Source organism: Stenella coeruleoalba (genome assembly GCF_951394435.1).
Source record: "Stenella coeruleoalba genome assembly, chromosome: 4".
Classification (NCBI taxonomy): domain Eukaryota; kingdom Metazoa; phylum Chordata; class Mammalia; order Artiodactyla; family Delphinidae; genus Stenella; species Stenella coeruleoalba.
The window spans coordinates 104,556,494-104,570,631 of NC_137149.1; the positions used below are offsets into that span (position 1 = coordinate 104,556,494).

General features: G+C 42.4%; 1 protein-coding gene across 1 annotated transcript; it reads left to right on the forward strand.

Moving 5' to 3' along the window:
- The first annotated feature begins 3,735 nt into the window (after positions 1-3,735).
- On the forward strand, positions 3,736-5,172 carry LOC307186055 (large ribosomal subunit protein eL13-like). The gene has a single exon (XM_079920723.1). The coding sequence runs from the start codon at positions 4,131-4,133 to the stop codon at positions 4,743-4,745; it is 615 nt and encodes a 204-aa protein (XP_079776849.1). The 5' UTR covers positions 3,736-4,130; the 3' UTR covers positions 4,746-5,172.
- Positions 5,173-14,138: the final 8,966 nt, after the last annotated feature.

Here is a 14,138-nt window from a genome sequence, read left to right on the forward strand (position 1 = left end):
AAACTTTGTCCTTATATTTAGAGTGTATTTCTTTTAGACAACCTATATGTATCTTGTCCTCTTCCAGTATAACAATGTCTGCTTTTGATGTGTTTAGTCCATTTATATTTAATGCAGTTGTTGATATTTTTGGATTATTTACATCAACCATCTTGCTATTTGTTTCCTATTAATCCCATCTCTTCTTTGTTCATTTTTTTCAGGTTTCCTGCTTTCTTTTAAATTGAGTATTTTTATTTATTTATTTTTTTGTGGTATGCGGGCCTCTCACTGTTGTGGCCTCTCCCGTTGCGGAGCGCAGGCTCAGCGGCCATGGCTCACGGGCCCAGCCGCTCCACCGCATGTGGGATCTTCCCGGACCGGGGCACGAACTCGTGTCCCCTGCATCGGCAGGCGGACTCTCAACCACTGCGCCACCAGGGAAGCCCTATACTCACTTTTTAAATAATGATTGCTATAGGGTTTACAGTATGCATCTTTACCTTATCACAGTTTACCTTCAAATAAAATTGTACTGCTGCATAGATAAAGTTAGACCTTATAACAGTCTGCTTCCATTCCCCCCTTGTCCTGTTAAAACTTTTACTTATATATGTTATTGACCCCAAATATATTGATATTACTTTTGTTTTAAATACTCAATTATTTTTGAAAAAAATTTTAATGAAAAACTTTTATCCACATATTTACGATTTTCAATGATCTTTATTCTTTGGTGTAGAGCTGGTATTTTTTCCTCATAAACTAAAGAAATTCCTTTTCTATTTCTTGTAGTGTAGGCAATAATTACTTTCTAATAATTAGCTGTTGTTTATTTTAATCATTAGCTATTATAATGCAGGCAAGAATTATTTTCTAGTAATTAGCCTTTATTTGTCTAAAAAACCTTTGTTTCATCTGCATTTTAAAAGGTTATGTTTATTGCATATTAGAGTTCTAAGATAATATTTTCTTTCTTTCTATGCTCCTCTGTGTCTTAACATTATTTAACATTAAGCCTCTCTGGCTTAACATTATTTCTGATGTGAAATCAGTGGAAAATCTTACCTTTGTTCCCCTGAATGTAATGTGACTTTCTTTCTCTGGTTGTTTTAACACATGCACTTTATCACTGGTTTTCAGAAAATTGATTAAAATAAATCTTGATTTGGTTCTTTGTATTTATCCTGTTTGGGGTTTGCTAAGCTTATTGCATCTCTTGGTAAATATATATTTTTAAAATCAAATCTGGAATTTCAGCCGTTATTTCTTCAAATATCTCTTCCACACTCAATTTACATGTGTTAGATTGCTTGATATTTACCCACAGGTCACTGGGGCTCTATGTATGTATATATGTATGTATGTATGTATTTTCTCTCTCTTTTTCTTTCTGAGCTTCATTTTGAACTTTTTTTTTTTTTTGGCTATATCTTCAACTTCTTTTTTTTTCTTCTGTTGTGTGCAATCATCTGCTAAGCCCATCCAGTGAATTACACATTTCTGAATTTTGGGTCTAGAAGTTACATTTGGTTCTTTCATTATAATTTTCCACATTTCTCATTGTGTTCATTGAGTTTTTCTTGAAACCCTTAAGCATAGTTACAATAGCTCTCTCCAAGTCCTTGTCTGCTAATTCCATCATTTCTGTCATTTATGTATCTGTTTCTACTTTTTTTTTTCCTGGCTAAGGATCATCTTTTCATGTTTTCCCACATGCCTGGTAATCTTTTTACCAGATTGTGGACACTGTGAGTGTCCTATTGTTGAGTGTCTGGATTTTTGTTGTTTTCCCTTGGAAGGTGCTGGCTGAGCTCTTTTCTTGTAAGCAGTTAATTTAGTTGGGGATCAGCTTGGTCTTTTGAGGTTTATTTTCAAGTATTTCTTGGGAGGGTCTAAAGTATCCTTTATTTTAGGACGACTTTAGCCTTACTCCTAAGGTGTGGCATTTCTGGAGCCTACTGAATTCTGGCTAATTGGAAGTAGAATGTCTCTCAACCCTCTGCAAGCTCTAGTTATTGTTCAGTTTGCAAGCTTGGTAGTTTTTCTTTCTCTGGTAATAGTTCTATGTGCCCAGCTTATGGAGTCTCACCTTACACATACACAGCCTAATATTTGGCCAAAGACTTAAGGGGATCCTATGAACACTTATACAGCCCTTTTTCTGTAAACCTTCTTTTGGTTTGGGAACTTGCCCCACAAATTCCAGTTGCCTCAACTGCCACAAACTCTGATCCATATCTGTCTCCTCCTTTCAGTGAGGCTGCCATGTTCTGCTTGCAACTTCTCTCCCTACTATAGAAAGCCTGGGAAATTAGAGGGCTCACCAAATTCGTATTCTTTCTCTCAGGAATCAAAGTTCTGTGTACCTGTTGTTCCAAGTCTGAAGACTGTTGTTTTATATATTTTGTCCAGTTTTCTAGTTACATATTTATTTCAGGGAGGCTAACCAGCTACCAGTTATGCTATTGTGACCACAGCAGAAGTCAAACTTAGGTTTTATGAAAATAACATTTACTGAAACTCACTCTCCATTAGATATCATGTCAGAATCTTTATCTGCATTGTTTTATTTAATCTTCACTAAACCCCATAAAGTAGGTAAATTTTTTTCTTATTACAGACATAAAACTGAGGCTTAGGAAGGCAAAGAAACTTGCCCCAGGTCATGTAGCCAGTAAGTTACGAACCAGTACTAAGACCTGTCGGACTCTCCGCCCTTCTTTTAAAAGTCTCTCCTCCCTTTTAATATTGAATTATTACTTTTGCTGATTATAAAAGTATTACAGGCTTATTAAATGGATGTTTGAAAATATAAAGAAATATAAAAGGAAAAATCTACAGTTTCTATATTTGCACCATCCAGTGACAGCCACTGTTAACATTACATAAATATATTTTCAATATATAAAATGAACAGAAAGGTTAGTTTTATTTTTACAAAACTAGAATCCTACAGAATCCTACCATACATCAATACGTACTGCTTGATAAATTGCCTTTTCCATTTAATAATACCTTATAAGCATTTTCCATTAGATGTAAACATTCTTTGAGAACAAGAGTTTTTAGTTTCTATTATCACAAATTTCAACTGTAATCCAAGGTATAGAGAATACCATAATTAACCCTCATGTGCATGCAACCCTCACTTAACTGTAAAATTATTACCATTTTTCAATCTTTGAATATAATTTTTAATGGCTCATATTCTAACACATAGATGTAGCATTGTTAATTTAACCAATTCTGTTGTTGAACATTTGTGTTGTTTCTCATTATTGTAAATAACACTGCAAAGATCTTTCTGAATAAGTCTTTGTGCAAATATAAGATTACTTCCTCAGGATAAATTCCTGAAAATAAAATTATTTGATTAAAGACAATGAACATTTCAAGGCTTTTGAAACATGTTCCCAAAATGCATACTAGAAAGTTTGTATTAATTGACCTTACTTCCTCCCAATAACAGTTTCTGAGTGCTATTTCACCACATTCTCAAATAACTAAATATTACTCTTTAAACATGTATTTGACTGTTGGACAGGTTGATTGACATGCTGTTATCGCTCTACAATCACCAATCCCCATCCTTCAAATTAGCTACAGAGAGACTGGCTCTCATATCAGTCAGAATTTACTCAGAGCGAAACATCAAAATGAGACTAGAGAGCAATCACCATTGTTTGTTCCACGTATTTTTCCTATAAAAAAATACACCCTGCCTGGGACTTCCTTGGCGGTGCAGTGGTTAAGAATCCACCTGCCAATGCTGGGGACACGGGTTCGAGCCCTGGCCCGGGAAGATCCCACATGCCGCGGAGCAACTAAGCCCATGCGCCACCACTATTGAGCCAGCGCTGTAGAGCCTGCGAGCCACAATTACTGAGCCCGTGTGCCACAACTACTGAAGCCTGTGCGCCCTAGAGCCCGTGCTCCGCAACAAGAGAAGCCACTGCAATGAGAAACCCACGCACCGCAACGAAGAGTAGCCCCTGCTCCCCCCAACTAGAGAAAGCCCGCTCGCAGGAACAAAGACCCAATGCAGCCAAAAATAAAATAAATAAATTTATTTAAAAAAAAAACAACACCCTGTCTTTGCACTCGGAGGAGGCCAGTCGGCCGCAGCCGTGGCGTCCAGCCGGAATGGCATGATCCTGAAGCCCCACTCCCACAAGGGCCGTCAGGGGCGCGGGGCCACGTGGTTCAACCAGCCGGCCGGCAAAATCCGCAGACGCAAGGGCCGGCAGGCCAAGGCGCGCCTCATCGCCCCGCGCCCCACGTCTGGCCTCCTCCAGCCGGTGGTGAGATGCCCCACGGTCAGGTACCACACCAAGGTGGGCGCCAGCAGGGGCTTCAGCCTGGAGGAGCTGAGGGTGGCTGGCATCCACAAGAAGGTGCCCCGGACCATTGGGATCTCAGTGGACCCGAGGCGGCGGAACAAGCGCACGGAGTCCCTGCCCACCAACGTGCAGAGGCACAAGGAGTACCGCTCCAAGTTCATCCTCTTCCCCAGGAAGCCCACGGCCCTCAAGATGGGAGACAGCACTGCTGAAGAGCTCAGATTGGCCACCCAGCTGACGGGACCAGTCATGCCCATACGAAACGTCTATAAGAAGGAGAAAGCCAGAGTCATCACAGAGGAGGAGAAGAACTTCAAGGTGGTCGCCAGTCTCCGCATGGCCCACGCCATTGCCTGGCTCTTTGGCATCCCAGCAAAAAGGGCCAAGGAGGCTGCAGAACAGGATGTTGAAAAGAAAAAATAAAGTGCTCTTGGCAAATTGTGATTTAAAAAACAAAAAAAACACCCTACTTATCCCATATATGTGGTCCTGGTGCCTAACATTTGTACCCACTTAGAAAGGCAAGAATTCCTTATTTTGGCAGCAATGGAGGACAGATGATGGTCCTGGCAAAAGTGGCACCAGCCACCTGTCTGGGACTAGACCAAAGCTAACACTGGCTAACACTGTGCTCAGCCTTGCATGTGCCTTCCTGTTCTCTCCGCTTGCATCCAGACTTACAAATCAAATCTCCAGAAGTTGGCTCCAACACAGTTTACAAACATGTTTCAATGGGCAGAGAGAAGTTCAGGACACAAGGATGGCTTATGTGAGAGAACCATTCTGTGAGAACTGAGATCCCCTCAAATCACTTCCCCCCCTCCTCTCTGGCCTTGGCACTCAAGCAGAAGATCTGAAAAGATGCCAGGATAGTCCCAGCATTGGAAACTGGCTCTGGACAATAAAGGGATAAAAGCTACAGAAACTAGTCTAAAATATGCAGCTAGGCCATGTGAATTTCAATACAGAAACTTACATTCTCATTAGAGAGTAAGCTTCATAAGACTGAATTTTGTCTTTTTGGTTCAGAAATTTATCCCAAAGGTAAGAAATAATGCCTGACACATTGTAGGCACTCAATAAATGTTTGTTGAGTGGATTCATTAAATGTGGATTCATTAAATGGAAAGAAAGAATTGGGAAAACCATATTCAACAATTATGTATTAAACACTTTATATATTGAGACAGGAAGGGGGCAGGGCACATTTAAAAGAATGACAGAGCCATTGAGGACACAACATAAACTGGTTAGAACCAACCAGTCCAAGATGGTGGACAAGTCAACTTCCATTAGACCTTGAGCCTCTTTTATGCTCATTGTGATACATCAGCAGGCTAAATGACACACCCACAGGCGCCATGACAGTTCTGAGGCTGACCATAAAAGGCCAAAAAGTGGGAAGTGACCCAATTCCTGGAAATCTCCGCCCCTTCCCTGAAATAGTTGGAATAATCTTCCCACTCATTAGCCTATGAAATTACCCAGCCCATAAAAACTAACCACCCCGTATCTCAGGGCCACTCTCACTTTCTGAGATGGCCCATACTCCGTCTGTGGAGTGTGTATCTCCTTGAATAAATCTGCTTTCACTCTACTTCGGCTCGCTCTTGAATCCCTTCCTGTATGAAGCCAAGAGCCCTCACCTGGCAGCCATCCCAGGGACTCGCTTGAGACCTGGGACGTGACCATCCTCTCGCACCCCACTCTTCCTGCACCAATATCACTGAGTTAGGAGCTAAGCAGAAACTCAAGGAAGGATTAAAAAAGAAACTTTCCTTCTGGAGAAGCTGACATACACAAAATAAAAAGCTGAACCCTCAGGAACGGCACAGACAGCAAGTATTCTTGGAGTTCAGAGGAGGGAGGAAGACTTCTTTCTTAAATGATGGGGGAAGGCTATAGAAAGGAGGTCAATTTGGGGCCGGGTCTTGAAGGATGGTATATTAGTTTCCTAGAGCTGCTGTAACAAATTACCACAAACTGGGAGACTTGGAACAACAGAAAATTAATTTCTCTCACAGTTCTGGACTCCAGAACTCTGAAAGAGGATCCTTCCTTGTCCCTTCCTGGTGCTGGTGGCTGTGGCAGCTAACTTCAATCTCTGTCTCTGTCTTTCCATGGCCTTCTCCCCTATGTTACTCTGTGTCTCTTTCTGTCTTTTGTAAGGACACTCTCATTGGATTTAGGGCCCACCCTAATCCAGTATGATCTCATTTCAAGCCTTATCTTAATTACGTCAGCAAAGACCCCATTTCCAAATAAGGTCACCTCCTGAGGTTCCATAACCCGAATTTTTGAGTGACACTCTTCAACCCACTACAAATGAGTAGAACAATAGTCATGACAGGGACTTCCCTGACGGTCGAATGGTTAAGATTCTGCACTTCCAGTGCAGGAGGCATGAGTTTGATCCCTGGTCAGGGAACTAAGATCCCGCAAGCTGCATGCCACGGCCAGGAAAATAATAATAATAATAATAACGACAGAAACCCTCCTCCCAAACTCAGAGGGTGTTTGAGACCAGGTTTCCCCAAAACCAATATGCAGCCAAAGACGCAAAACTTTCCAAAGCCAGGCTACAGAGCAGCCCTAATGAATACACAAGAAAATAGAAAACTTCAAATTGTAGGGTTCCCAATAGACATGCAATCTTCTGAACTGAACTTCCAAAAACTTAAAACAATTTAAAATGCACATGTAATGCATAAAATTGTAACTGAGCAGGACCCCATGGGGCCTTCCCAGAACAGACTCCCCTGACCCCCATGTCCTCCGCCTACCTCTTGTCTATAGAAAAACTGTAGCCTGCTAGGCCTTCCCTGAGTTCCAAAGAGTAAATTTAATCAGAGGAGTGAGAAAATGCAGAAAGAATGAAAAACAGTCAAGCAAGACAAAATAATAATAGTTTAGCCATTAAACAAAGTCAAGGACCTTTAGTTCCTCCTCAAGGGCTACAGATAATCTTCTGAGCCACGTCCTTTCAGCTGTTTTGCAGATACTGAAACCCCCACCAGGTGGAAGAAATTAACTGTATGCTGCCCACAAGCCTGTAGACCCCAGGCTGGTTGGAACCAGAAGGCTGATGATGTTGACTCCCGATGACGTCACCACCAACCAATCAAAAGAATATCCACGAGCTGATCACACACCTCACAACCGACTCCCTCTCCTTGTCTTTAAAAATCTTTCCCTGAAAGCGCTGGGGAGTGCCAGTCTTTTAAGCATTAGCTGCCCTGGACTCCTTGCTTGATGCCCTGCAATAAACACTTCACTTTCCTTCATCACAACCGGTGTCTTGGCTTTACTGCGTGCAGGCAAGCGGACCCAAGTTTGGTTCGGTAACAAAATGAGAAATTTTGCTTCGAAATGATACGTGAGCTTGAAATGAGCTACTTACTATTTAGAAAGATCAAACAATTAAAAGCATGAAGTCTGGGTTAGATTCCTGATTTCTCAATTTACTTACCCTGCAGTTTGAGGCCCGTTACTGCCCTTCTCCAGGTCTCGTTTTCCTCATCAGTAGATTAGGGATAATAATATTACCTGTCTTCTGGGGTTGTGCAAAAAAACCCCTCAGTTTTCCTCTTGTGTTCTCCTTTAGTCTCACACTACTGCCACACTCAGAACACTTCTGATACCAGAGGTGTGTGGGTTTTTTCCCACACCAAGTAATTCTCTGTGACACCAGCTGTGTGTGTCTTACAATTTAACTCAGTTCTGATACTGTCTGCCTGGAGATAGCATCAAATCCCACAGGTTAAGGGCTCAGTCCTACAAGACTGTTCCCACTCCACTTCAGATGCCAATCACAAGTCCAGGTTTCCACCTGTCCTCCTGACTGATGAGCTATACACGACCCTTTCCTTCCTCAGAATCAATTAATTTGCTACAGCAGCTCAGAGGACTCAGGAAAACAGTTCACTTACCGTTTACCAGTATATTATAAAAAGATATAATAAAGGATACAGATGAACATCCAGATGGAAGAGATGCATAGGGCAAGCTATGTGGTTTCCATGCCCTCTCCGGGTGTGCCCTTCCCCCAGCACCATCATGTGTTCACCAACCTGGAAGCTCTCAGAACCCCGTCCTTTGGGGATTTTTATGGCGGCTTCATCACGTAGGCATGATTGATCACCAGCCCGTTTCCAGCCCCTCTTCCGTCTCTGGAGAAGGGAGGGTGGTGCTGAAAATTCCAAGCTTCTAATCATGGTTTGATCTTGCTGGTGACCAGCCCCCATGCAGGAGCCCACACAGAGTCACCTGACTAAAAGAAAAGACACGGCTATCACCCAGGAAACTCCAAGGGATTTAGGAACCGGGGTTAAAGACCCTATGTTAGAACGAAAGATACTCCTAGTGCTCTTACCACTTAGGAGATGTCAGTGGTTTTAGGAGCTCTGTGCCAGGAACCACGGACAGAGACCAGTATATATATTTTCTAACATCTTACAGGTCAGAATAAAGACGAAAAGAGATAATGCATGCAGAGTGCCTTGCCTAGGACCTGGCATGTGGAAACTGCTCAATAAATGTCAACTCATTGTTTTAGGAGGCTGTTAACAGTGGAGAATTAATTTGTTGAGGGGATGGAGAGAGTTATGAAGCTAGAGCCTAAGAGGATATTATAAGACCCAAGCAAGAGATTGTTTACATTTTTTTAAATTAATTAATTGATCTATTTTATTTTTGGCTGCGTTGGGTCTTCGTTGCTGCGCATGGACTTTCTCTAGTTGTGGCGAGCGGGGGCTACTCTTTGTTGAGGCGCACGGTCTTATTGCAGTGGCTTCTCTTGTTGTGGAGTGCGGGCTCTAGTCGCTCAGGCTCAGTAGTTGTGGCTCGCGGGCTCTAGTTGCGCAGGCTCAGTAGTTGTGCACGGACTTAGTTGCTCCGTGGCACAAGTAAGGGATCTTCCTGGACCAGGGCTCGAACCTGTGTCCCCAGCATTGGCAGGCGGATTCTTTAGCACTGTGCCACAGGGGAAGTCCCAAGATTGTTTACATTTAAGAAGAAAAAATAATTTACATTTTCCAAGGCCTGGCCTATATTCCTACTAACTGCAATAGCTAGAGTGGCAGTTTTCAGAATGTATAATCATTTGAGGACATCTGGGAATCCCCCAAACTCTTTGAGGGAGTCATGGAAGCCTTTTTCACTCTTGTGCCCTCATGAGGGTGCTACGGCATTTCCTAGAGGCTTCCTGACATGTGATGTCACACCTGACAGAAGCAGATATGAGAATCCAGCTGTCTATCTTTTTTTTTTTTTTTTGGCCTCGCCAAGCAGCTTGTGGGATCTTAGTTCCCAGACCAGGAACCAAACCCGGACCCCCAGCAGTGGAAGCACAGAGTCCTAACCACTGGACCACCGGGGAATTCCCCCAGCTGTCTTTTATTAAGCCAGACATTAACGATACTTGCCAAAAAAATGTAAAACAATAACACTTCTATCGCTGAATTTTTTGGAAAAATATTTGTCAACATATACATTTATTATTGTTATTTTAAAGAGAATAAAGAAATTTAAACGTTAAAGATTTCTGCTTTAAATCCAGGTACAGTAAATTTCAATAGATATAATTCAGACAAGCAAAAGCACTTGAATTCTCAATAATTTTTTAATAGTGCAAAGAGTTCTAAAACCAAAAAGTTGGAGAACCTGTGGTCTAGAGGAGCACATGATATGCCTCAGGGCCAAATAGTTTGGCATCATACCAGATAATCACTGGATAGAAGTGGGCTCTACATTCACTTTCAGAGATTATTACATCATCGGCATAACTTTTAGGAGTTTTATGGGGAAAGCAATGTGGAATCCAAGTTTCCATAATATATCCATTTCATTTGCTTCTGAGCAATTGTTCCGATTAGGGCAGAGCTCCATTCGTTGCAAAAATCAGCTGTCCACTCAGGACAAAGGGGAACACGAAGTTCACCACTGAAAACTCAGACCGGGACATCTATTTGTGTTCTCGCTTCCAGCTTCAAGTCCCCTCGTTTCACATCGTTTCTTACTTTGTTCATCTTGGAATTGCCAATTTTATTTGCAATAACTTGAAAACTACTCAAGCCTTTACTCAGAAGTTAGATCACACCTTTGTTTTTTCTTGTCCTTGCTATGTTTCCAGAACTCCTGACATTTCTTTCCATGATATAAAGGGTCATATTTTATACCATGTGACCCCATCCTAACTGGCCACAGCAGACTGAACTGGAATTGGATACTTAATCCAGAAATAGCCAGTTGTGGCTTATCTATGATGTGTGTTCTCTGCTAGTCTGGCTTCCCTGTCCTATATTTTTAAAATCACCTAGGAGCATGCTCAGACTTCTCTGATTAAAAAACAAAACAAAACAAAAAAACACAAGGAGCTGGTTAAAAAGACAGATTCTCAGGCCTTTGTCTTGGGGATTCTGATTCAGGAGTTTGGATGGGGCCTGTGAACGAATTTGTTTAACGAGGTTCCACGTGTGTCTTATCAGCGCACTTTGCAGAACAAGTGCCTGTTGTATAAAGGCATTGGGAAGTCCCAGGGATGGAATAGACCAGGGATTTTCAGTCTTCAGTGACCATACCAGCTACTTGGATCTGCCGCAGAGATGTTGACTAAGTAGATCTGGCCCGGGGCCCAGGAACGACCATTTTACTCCTTCACGTGTCTGATGTGAACGCTCAAGTTTGAGAATGGCCAAGTGTGAGATCATTTCATCAGATTATTTTGCTTCTGCAATTCCCTACCATGAAAGAATGAAATTTTTTTTTGAATGAAAGGTAAATAATGGAGTGAGGAAAATTTTGGAACAGACTCCCCTATCCCTGCTCCAGGGGAAGGTTGAGCAGGATGAAGGGTCCAGGGGAATTTAAGTACAGTTCTGGGATATTTAGGGCCTGAGCCTGGGGTAGGGGCGAGGCAGGAGGGGCACAGAGAATCTCCATTCCTTCCCTCCTTCGTGGCAGCTGCTCCATCCAAACTCTACCAAACACCAGCACTGACACTGACACTGAACATGTGCCTGACAATTAGAGCCGGTTGGAACAGTCACGCAACGTTGTAAATGCCTTTGTAAACTGCAACACAGACTGTCTTGGTGAAGATAACAAATTACACCCTGAAGCTTCCCATCCCTGGAATCTCATTAGTAGCAACACGCAGGCCACCCAGCCAGAAATCAGGATGCTGGTTCTCAGAGAAGTACTTATCTTTACTATCAGACGATCACATTCACTTATTTTCTGAGAAGGTCCAATGACACTTTGCTTCTTCTCCTTCCTGGAAAGAACTTAATCACTTGCACCAGCTTGATTTGGTGCAATAGGTATGTGTTTCTCCTACTGGAAAAGTATTCTCTGGTCACCTCTCAGGATTCACAATGAATCTCTACCTCTTGGTTTCTCTTAGTCCCAGTCACTTCCTCTTGGATGTGGACCCAGAAGCTCCGAGAGACAAGCTTTATTTTTCTCAGTAGCAATCTATCCCCATCTATCAAACTGTATATTGGCCTATTTATTTTGTTTTCTTCCTTCCTCCATTAGAATGTAGGTTCCATATGAGGGCATAGTTTTGGTCTGTTTTGTTCTCTGGGCCTAAAACAGTGCCTGGTTCTTAGTAGACCTTTAGTAAGTATTTGTTGAAGGGATAAATAAACGGGTTTTATTTCTGTCCAGATGGGTGAAGGGAAGGTAGAATGGCTGAAGTTTTGCTGAGCCAAAAGGAAAGGAGAGAGTGGTGGTTCTAGGGTCCAGGGTTAGACACAGAATATTATTTAAGGAAACGATATACCATGGCAAAGACACAATCAGAGCTGAATTTAATGTAGAGGAGCTTCAAGGCCCTCATCCTGGACAAACACAAAGCACTAAGACCAAAGGGGCCACTGGACAGGAACTAAGGATGGGATCACGGAACCCAGAGATTGGACGTAATGTCAGCAGGTGAGCAGAGGGAAAGGGTGAGGCAGGTGCATCAGCAGGGTTACACCTGAACCAAATTCTGCTTCCAACTGCTTTCCCCTTGTAAGAGTAGGGCTTTAAAAATTGATTTTTAAAAAAATAAATTTATTTTTGGCTGTGTTGGGTCTTCGTTGCTGCACGCGGGCTTTCTCTACTTGCGGTGAGTGGGGGCTACTCTTCATTGCGGTGCGTGGGCTTCTTAATGCGGTGGCTTCTCTTGTTGTGGAGCATGGGCTCTAGGTACGCGAGCTTCAGTAGTTGTGGCACGTGGGCTCAGTAGTTGTGGTGCACGGGCTTAGCTGCTCCACGGCATGTGGGATCTTCCCGGACCAGGGCTCAAACCCATGTCCCCTGCATCGACAGGTGGACTCTCAACCACTGAGCCACCAGGGAAGCCCGAGAAATGCGTTTATAAGGAAGGGAAGTAGTCACAAAAGGGGAAGGGGGTGATGTAACAGCAGGGGGCAGAAGCAGGTCAACCCAGGTAAAGGGACTTCAATTATGTCGAAGGAAAAAGTCAGTCTTTATTCCTGAATGTGTTCATTAACATTTTCCTACAGTATTCTTTCTAGTCAGAATCAGTTAACTCTCCTTTTTACAGGTAATACAATAGCAACTTTAAAGATATTTACATTGATAAAGTTTTACTATGTCATTATAACAATATAGTGTGGTGGGGAGAAGCAAATTCTTCCATATCAGCCTCAACCAATTTTATTGCACGTTCTGCTACTTGCTAAGGGTGTAACTTTGGGCAGATGATTTGTCCTTTCTTTACTTTAGTCTCTTCATCTATAAGATGGGAATGGTATAAGAGCTATTGCCTCCTAACGTTATTGTGAGAATTAAATGAGTTAATATGTGTAAACACTTAGAACGTGTTAGCTATTATTATTATTACAATGTGGCATGCTAAGCCACATGCATTGCTTATGTCATAGAAATGAACATGGATCATTAAATTATACGGACATTTATTGGCCTTGGAGTGTCCACTGCAAGAGTTAATGAACTTTAGGCTCCGTCTTGCACTGGGTCTGACTAGGCCCCAGGCTCCATGCCTCTCCATTGTTGGGAGGAGACTAGACCTCAGATCTTTGTACTTTGGGATTATTTGAACCTGAAACTGCAACAAAGGGAGGGCAGTTTATTTGGGGAGGTTTTACTCATGTTGCCAGGGAAAGTGATTGCTTTTCCAACCTTCTATCCCACCCAGTCCAGAGTCACTACTGTTCAGCAGACTTTTAAAGACACCAGTGGATACTCTCAGAAGCATCTAAAACACTTAAACCAGGGCCTGAGACTTTCTGTGCTGCCCCTCTTGTAATCTACACAGATTCTTCCTATAGGACTTGTGAAATGTTGCAGCTCTATATTAATAAGTGGAATGTCTGTACCTTATCCACACCTTGAAAGGGAAGGGCCTGTGATCCAAGCATCAATGCCCAGCTGAGGTGGTCATACTGGAAGCCAACAGAAATGCATTCTCAGTTATTCAAAGGCCCAGAAAATCTACCACCTTTATACCATTTCTGTAAAAACGACTCCAAGGCACACTCAGCAAACTGAGGAATAAAGTAAACTTAATAACGAAAAAATTGGGGCATAAAAAGTGCTAGCGATGAACATTGAGACCAGTGAATTGAGGCCAAACAAGTGTCATACTAGGTCAAAAGGTAACTGTGCACTAATTATCTGGGCTATTTGTGCAATGATTCACGCTTTATGGGTTGAAAGGAAGAAAGTAATAGTGATCCTTGGCAACTTAGCTCAGCAGCTATAGACTTCTGGGAAAATTTCCTAGTCCACTTTGTAAGTTTCATCTTTCATTGACAATACACTAATCAGGAATTTTAAGAAGCC

Coding starts and splice junctions, on each gene's coding strand:
- LOC307186055 (XM_079920723.1), top strand. CDS start 4,131: ATGATCCTGAAGCCCCACTCCCACAAGGGCCGTCAGGGGCGCGGGGCC.